Raw genomic sequence first — 9,036 nt, forward strand, 5'->3', positions numbered from 1 at the left:
TATATTCATGTCTGTTTTGTTTTTTTATTTGATGAAACAGACGTGTGCCTTTTTACAAAAAAAACAAAAAAAACATTACAACTGAATTTTCATTTTTGCGAGAACTATTCCTTTTAACCGACTGTCAGAAAAATATTTAATTCAACACAATTTTGGCTTTGCAGAGCTGCAAACGACACTAAAAACTGTTTCTTTTCTAATTAGAAATAACAGGAAAAAAGTACTTGCCTATCATTCTTTTCATCAAGGCCTGTGTCATCGTTAGTATAAAATCAACCCATTTTTAGACTCAACAACAGACACTTTGTGTTTCTAAACAGCAGCTGATCTATAAACCTCACCGATTTTCCTAATCTTAAATCCAGCCGCCAATCTTTTAATGTATATCTTTGTATGCTACAGATTAAATTTGCAAAGCAAACGCGTTTGTTGGTGCCTAATCAAAAGTACATAAGCTTTGGTACAAAGACAAATACAGAAAAGTAAGCTAATATTCGCCCAACCCGGCTACATTATCAGACCTGCACGTTACGAGGCGTAAAGGCAAAGTTAAAACACAGGAAGGGTTTCCCGCACTGTAGGTCAGGTGGGGTTGGGCTGGATTCACACAAACACATCAGAATACGGAAAACAGGGAGCCGAGGGCCAATCCCGTCGCAGCACCGGCCAGCATCCCCAGAGCAACGTCACCTGTGTCGTCACGCCGGCGCTCCTGCACGATCACGTGGTTGACGCTGGGTGCGTATCCGCCTGATGGACACAAACGTCAATCAAACTACATAAAGGTTATATGTCAAAAGTCAACAAACTTCCTGTTACCTTGATAATGATACGGGTAGGCAACTGCATACTGCTGGCCATCTGCAGAATAGACCATCTGTGTGGCATAAGGCGGAGGATGAGGAACATAACTGCCATATCCATCAGGATAGAAAACCTAGATGAAAATGTGGGGGGGGGAATAAAATCAGGGATGCATTATTTATCAGTACCTTATAATTTTTTTAATTGGTATAAATATATAGTTTTTAATTTTTTCCTGGATGCTCATACATTTAAATATAGAATATTTCTATTACTTCTTTTTCTCATATTCGATTGCATTTTAAATGATCTGTACTATTTAAATTGCATTATAATTTGTAAAAAATATTTCATTAATAAATTAATATATGTTTTCAGAGTATTTACTTCTTAATCATGCATGCTACTTTCCCCTATTTTTTATATTCAAATTATTTGTTTTTATTTATTGCATTTATTATTTATTTGTATTTATTTAGAGATTTTTGTAACATTTATTGAAATTTTAACAATTTTTTTTAAATAATTACATTTTATTAAATCATTTAAAATTCTATTATAAAACAACTATTTTTCATTTTTATTTATTATACATTTTCTTTAGTTTTTCATTAAATTTAATTACATTTTACATTATTTTTAATCATTATGAAAGTTATTTATATCACAATTAAATTATTTCATTATTTTACCAATACTACTTTATTACTGGCTCTGGAATATTTCAAATTTTAATTGTACATTTTTTTTCATATATTCTCTCTCTCTGTATATATATATATATATAAAAATGAATGTTTAATTATATTTTAATTACTGTTAATAATTCTAAAATATAAATTTTATGTACAAATTATTTTATAATTAAATGATAGAATTCACCTATATCTTCATATTTAAATGTATCATACATTTTTTCTAAGTTATAATATTTATCACATTTAATGAATGAAAAAAAAATCAATTATAAATAATTTTGATAAACAAAATGTAGAATTATAATATTAGCCAAAACATGAAAATAACAATCATAAAACAATCTGCATTAGTGTCCTGCTTTGATCAGATGAACTAGTTAAAACTGAAAGCATCATTTGAAGCAGTGTTTTATTGGGATTGATAACATTCTTTTTATAGCAGCCAATATATTTTCAAGTATTGCTTGTAAACGTAATCCGACCTCAATTGTTCTTCCTGGTCAAATAAATTTATAATCAAACAGAAATGACAAAGTCAACATCTAAAAAGAGCTTTAAAACGCATGCAACAACATATGCAGGATATCCAAGTAAAATAAAATATTATTTTTTTGTAATAATCAACATGTGTCATTTTCCTTTAAATGTATTACCTGCGAAGTTGGGTTTAATTCAGAATAGGGTGGAGGAGCTGATGCTACGATGTCCTCGGCAAAACCGACCTGAGAAGGTGGCACAATCTACAAAACACACCAAGTCATGTCAGCAAATGCATCTGTACCACTTCTAAAATGAGCTCCAGAAGCTGTGCAAATGGAAAGTTTCAATGTGAAAGTATTTTCCCAGTCAGGCTGCATTTGTGTAACTCACAGTGTTGAGTCTGGCGTCCTGAAGTGCCATGCTCCAAGCCCTGTGCCAAAATACATTGAGTTAGTATGAAAACAATCGAATTTTGAAGAACACATTGTAAATAATAATAGAAAATTTGACTCACAAAGCATCGTCTGCACTGTCTGCGCAGACGCTGATGACCCGACCGTCCCGGCAGACGATCTGCAGGAGGGAGTCTTTGCTTTTGCCCTCAGGTGGCGTGAGCTCTGGAAATAAATAATGGAGGATGAAGACCAACAACAAAAACAACAACACATGAGGACTTTACCAGGCTGCTTATTATTTACTTTTTCCTTCCTCTGTTGGTCTAACGACTTGCAAAAACCTGTCAGGTACTACATAAGGCGGCACTTTTGAGGTTTCCACATCTTCCACGGTTCAAAAGCAGAAGGAAAGACGGCAGATGAAGACTGAGGTGCGGCTCACACCCACCTCTACATGCGCTGGCGTTGCGGATGTTAATGCAGTCCACCTTCATGTGGATCTCGTCTTCCATGTCCCGCCGCTGCTGGTCATCATAGAAGACCAGACGTCCATCTGACCAGAGGTCAAACCAGTTTCTCTTCCAGCGCCGCAAGATGGTGCCTGATAGATTTTAGAATTACATTTTTAATGACTTTAAAATTTTATTCAATTATTATTTTTAAAATTACATTCTAAAATTAAGTACAAGTTTTATATATATATATAAATTTATATATATAAAATTGTATATATATATATATATATATATATATATATATGTGTGTGTGTGTCTGTCTGTGATAAATTAGTGCCGTCAAACAATTAATCACGATTAATCGCATCCAAAATAATATGTGTATACTGAGTATATTTATTATGTATATATAAATACAAACACATGCATGTATATATTTAAGTAAAATGTTATATTTATACAAAAGAATTTAATATAAGAATATGAAAATATAAATGTGTAAATATTTTCAAAATATATACTGTGTGTGTATTTATATATACATAATAAATCTAGACAGTACACATACATATATAATGTAAACGAACACTTTTATTTGCGATTAATCGTTTGACAGCACTATTATCAATTTATTACAAACTTATTCATTTCAAAATATATAATTTATTTAGACAAAATAAATTTAATCAGCAATGTTTTATAATTAAAACCTAATAAATATATAAGCTGTATCTGCATATATATTTTATTTTTCATATTATGAATGTAGTATAAAACAATTAAAACATTAAATAAAAAAGACCACTTGTTAATGTAATCTGACCTCGACTGTTCAAGCTAAAATAATGAAGTAATTATCTAAAAAGATCTTAGACTTACAAGACAAACAAGATGCAGCCTAGCTGCCTAGATAGTTAGCTTACTAGGTTTTGAGACACAAAGTTCAGCAGTTTTTTAACTTAAGTCTAAAAACTCAAGAGGACAGGAAACCATTCGTGCATGTCTTCTTTACTGAATAAAAACTAAAAGCAAAACTGAAAAGCTTTTCAATTCAACTTCCAAGCTAAACTGATGTATATTTCATGAGTTCCCACAAAGAGGTTTTAAATTATAAAAGTGCTATTTAAACTTGAATTACAAAACATGTTCAAATGCTCAAATTAGACTCCAAAACCACCAAAACAAAGGATTTTAAACACGGTGTAATAAACACTCACTTTGTCTGTGCAGCCACCCGCTCTTCACAAACGCCATCCTCCAATACACTCACTACCTACACATACAAAAACAATTCACTTCAAGCCTATACACACTATTTTTATGTATAGACTGTTAAACATGTAGATATTGCTTATGTTTAACAGTAAATATAGTTTAGCTGTTGAACTTTCTGAGTTAGCTTGCGCTCGCGGCGCCGTTGTGGAAAAAACGACGACAAACCGACGAAATAAACATCCAGAGATATCCCAAAACAACTACAAACATGTCGAAACACTATACGGGTCATATTCATGCAATATTAAATGGGTTAGATGAGTAAATCTACCCTCTGTCGGCGTGTTTCTGTTTGAAGCGTGAGCGACTAGCAGTGATCCTCCTCTCAGCTGATGCCTTGTGTCACAGTATCAGATGATCAACACGACTTTTATTCAGTTTCACAGACTTTTATATACTTTACACGCTTTGTTTGGCGAGATATTATAGTACAGAGCGTTTTTAGGTTAATTCATATATTTAACATGTAGGGATCCAAGACATATTCGAGCACATTCAACTGAACTGAAACTTCATTCTTATTTTAGGTGTTTTTTTTTACTGTGTTTACAAACTAAATAATGTTTTTAAAAGTTGACGATATTATAATGATATTAATATAATGAGAAGGAGATTATAGCCTAACAATAAACTGTAGTATTATATTTAAAATTATGTATACGTTGTTTACATAAAATAGAATATTTTAGAATACTAATTAATTTCATATATATATATATATATATATATATATATATATATATATATATATATACACACACACACATACATATACAATGTTTTATAAAGTATTATACAACACAATAATAATAATACCACATTTTCCTTTTATTACTGAATATGTTATACTTAACATATTCATTTAATTTTTCTTTTTCAATACATTTCACAACCTTTTTCTGTATATATTAATTTATGTTATAAATCTTATGGTGCATTATATTAAATATTCTAATATATTATTTTATATTTTTTAATGAAGTTCTTTTAATTAAAAATTTTTTTTTTACTATTACACTTATTACCCCCCCCCCCCCCCCCCCCACACACACACGCACATATATAATATTATAAATTTGAAATGTTATGAAATGTTACATTATGATTTAAGTATATATATATATATATATATATATATATATATATATATATATATATATTAGGGCTGTCAGTTTAACACATCACCTTGATTAATTAGTTATGAAAAAATAATGCGATTAAAATATTTTCACGCAGTTAACGCACTAGCCCCGCCCCCGGGCCTCTACATCATCTCACATTTCATACAGTTGACTGTAGACAAATATTATATTATATTATATTATATTATATTATATTATATTCGAATGAATGACTCATAAAGACATTTTCCGCCACCTGCTGGCAGATTTAGTTTCTTTTTTAGAGTATCATTTAATTAAAATGTAATAATTTAATTAAATAATAATAATAATAATAAAACATTAAAGGGATAGTTCACCCCCCAAAAATCAATTCTGTCATCATTTACTCAAACCTCAATGACTTTCTTCTGTGGGACAAAAAGAAGGTATTTTGAAGAATGTTGGTAACAAAGCTGTTTTGGTTACCAATGACTTTCATTGTATGAACAAAAAATACTGAGATGTTTCTCAAATTATCTTCTTTTATGTTCCATAGTCTACGCCGTTGTAGCCTAAATGTTTATGTGTAATAATTTTTTTATGTTGAATCAAATAAAATATTTCTAAAGCTACAATTTGTAATGTCTACTTGATACTTTCTCATTTAACATAAAATATATATATATATAATTTTTTTATCATATATTTTAATTATATTACATTATATTATATTATGATATATTTCTTTCACATAAATTACACTTTTTTTCTGTACATATATTTTTGTGACAAGTACAATTTTATATGGGAGTTATTAAGAAAAGTATTGCTTTACTGTTGACTTTATTTTTCATGACTAGCATTTAAATTTTAATAAAGATAATATATTTTCACTATAAAATATATAATAACATTTCATAATTTTCCTTTAAAAATATTAATCATTTTTCTGTATACATCACATAGAATTTTACATGGAAGTCATTAAGAAAACTCTTTGTGTACTTTGCAATCTTTATCAGATTAGTTACAATATTTGATTGCTCTCACCACTAGATGGAACAGTTTCACTGGGTACTGGGTACATTTAAAGTTCCTGCAAAGGAAAACGCCATTACTGGAACATTTTTGCACAAACCCATGTATAGGTTGTCTTTTAAATGAAAAGTAACCAGCAAAGTTCCTATTAAGTTTTGCGTTTTGCATCTGCAGTCGTCGTGTTCCTCCATCACACTGCATTTGCCTAAGCCTTATCCAGCTCAGTGTTTTCCTAGTGACCTTTCCCACTGACAGCTTAATGAATGAGGGTCAAAACCAAATGATACTGAATGATCAAACCCTAAACCCCTCATTTATGAAGATTATGGCGCAAAATTGCATTAGATCAGTTCACATTTGCATTTACACAAGCAAACTGAATCCCAAACCACTTTGAGATCCAGTTCAGAGAACAGTTCTGAGACTGTTCTGAGAACAGATAGCCGGATCTAATCCTGTACTGTAACCTGTAGACAGTGTCCACTTCCACAGCTGGGATCAGAGCAGGTCGGTTGGCACAGCTGAGCTCGTTCCAGTGCTGGTGGAAATAATCTCATCCGAGCCTCATTCACTCATACTGGGGATGCTCGTGGGGGCCGGATTCAAGTGATTTACGCAACAATGTCTCGCCAGTGGTTGGCTGTTGCGGATTTTGTTTTGTTTTAATCTTTGGGCAGATTAACCGACTGAACCAATTGTGTGCCTCCACGGGACTAATGTGTGGGGAAAACTTGTGAATTCAAAACAGAGTCCTTGCAAACTTCATCTAGACGAGAATATATTGCTCTGGAGGAAGTATAACAAATGTTTTTTTGTGTGGTTTTTTTGTGGATACTATGATGGTCAGCTATGCATATGACATCAGTGACTGACAGGTAAGTGTCACTGAAGTTTACATTAGTGCTTGTGCTGTTAAGTGAGTTTTTGTTTTTACAGTATTCTGTAGATCTGCAAAATGTAGAGTTTGTAATCGTATATGACCCTACATAAAAAAGTAAAAATAAAAATTATATTATATTATATTATGATTAAAATGGTATAAAATAATATAATTTAATATATATATATATATTCAAATAAATTAAATTATTCATATTCTAAATTTTTAAATGTATCAATTCTCTACATTTAAATTTTGTACACACACTCACAATATTTATGATTTATTTAATATTTTTTAAACTTTTCTACATTTAAATCGTATCTTATACGTGTTGTATCTTAAATGTGTTGTATAAACTATACAAATTTATTATTTATTTTTATATTAAATATTATATTACGTTATAATTTTTAATTGTTTACATTTTACAAAAATAATAAATAAAATAAAAAGTAATAAATAAATTAATTCTTATATTTATTGTATATATATATATATATATATATATATATTTTTTTTTTTTTTTTTTTTTTTTTTTAAATAAATGAAAATTACTCAAAAATATATACTATATTTTTACTATATTATTTATTATTACATTATATATTAATATTAATATTTAATATTTAACATTTTCTACATTTAAAGTGTAAATATTTACACACACACACACACACACATCCATATCATATAAATATAAATATATTATACTGTTTATAATATAGTATTTGATAATATAGAATGTATATATAATATATATATATATATATATATATGATTTTAAATTAATGTAATATTTAATATATTTATAATATATAATTATATAATATCTATTTTAAAACATTTTAAACAATTTAAATGTCATGCACATAAAACTATTTATTATTTATTTTATATACACACGATATTACATTATTATAATTCTTTACATTTATAATAAGTGTTTACATTTAAATTTCAAAATGTCATTGGATGGATGGATCATGGATGGATAAACAAACACCTTGAAAGAGATAAGATGTGAAGCCCTTGTGTTCGTACTCATTATCAGTTGGCCATGGAAAACCTTTAGGCTCTCTTCAGCATCCCTCCTCCTCTCTGCAGCTGTTTGATTTAAATGTAGCCTAATTACAAGGAGCATGTGACTGTGTCAGGACGTTTAAAAACGCACATAATGACTTTAGAGCAGCAGCAGTGATATGTATCCGCTCATATTACCGCTGCAGGCTGGGTCTGTGTCTGTGTTAGAGGAATGCACAAATAAGAAGGCCTATTCAGCTGGTGTCCTGCAGTTTATGCGTCCTTGGACCCAACTGTGTATGAAGTTCAAGACCCAGCCCAGCGCTCTCTATTACAGCTGGCTTTGCTTCAGAACAGGCCTCAGATCAGGGATTCAAGAAAAATAGCCCAGTGACTTCTGTGCGTGAAAAAATCAAACCAGACCCCAAAAGCTCTCACAACGTGACGATTAATAAACACAAAGACGCGCACGAATCAACAAAGGAAATTCCTAGGCAGCTGGAATATGAGAACTTCCTCTCCTCTGCATTTAAGAATTCTTCCATCAATTTTCCTCCCAAATTCTAGTATAGAATTACGCCCCTCCCACTCGGGGGCGGAGCTAAAAGGGCCGCTCCACCAATAGGAACGTCTCACAGGTCAGTTTTTCTCAAAGGTGGTCAAGACCGTCTCCATAGCAACGAAGCGATAGTTCAGCAAGTAGTTCAGTTTCTGTAACGCGAGTGAACGATAGCCAGTCCTTTCAAACGCAGCTGTTTAGTTGGCCAAAATTGAAGTGGGAGTGTGCCGAGCTCACTTGAGCAGGCCAAAACAGCTGGAGGAAGAAAGAGAGAAGATTTGGGACGCTCAAAACTGAAAGCAAAGCAGAAACTAGAGCAAGATGGG

The 9,036-nt window shown here is 30.9% G+C and overlaps 1 protein-coding gene across 3 annotated transcripts; it reads right to left on the minus strand.

Annotated features, from left to right (window-relative positions):
• Nucleotides 1-97: 97 nt before the first annotated feature.
• Nucleotides 98-4,451, minus strand: LOC306867222 (pleckstrin homology domain-containing family B member 2-like). Of its 3 annotated transcripts, none has more exons than XM_079412814.1 (8): nt 4,379-4,451; nt 4,050-4,105; nt 2,826-2,978; nt 2,497-2,599; nt 2,373-2,412; nt 2,156-2,242; nt 820-937; nt 98-750 (listed from the first exon to the last, which is right to left on the minus strand). In XM_079412814.1, exons 2-8 carry the CDS (start codon nt 4,084-4,086, stop codon nt 617-619), a joined length of 672 nt encoding a protein of 223 aa, XP_079268940.1. In that variant the 5' UTR covers nt 4,087-4,105; nt 4,379-4,451; the 3' UTR covers nt 98-616. The 3 variants fall into 3 exon arrangements, with proteins under 3 accessions (XP_079268940.1, XP_079268942.1, XP_079268941.1); XM_079412816.1 differs by having other exon boundaries at nt 496-750; nt 4,050-4,144; nt 4,379-4,430; XM_079412815.1 differs by lacking the exon at nt 4,379-4,451 and having other exon boundaries at nt 496-750; nt 4,050-4,169.
• Nucleotides 4,452-9,036: the final 4,585 nt, after the last annotated feature.

The sequence above is a fragment of the Barbus barbus genome (assembly GCF_936440315.1).
Source record: "Barbus barbus genome assembly, chromosome: 49".
NCBI lineage: Eukaryota > Metazoa > Chordata > Actinopteri > Cypriniformes > Cyprinidae > Barbus > Barbus barbus.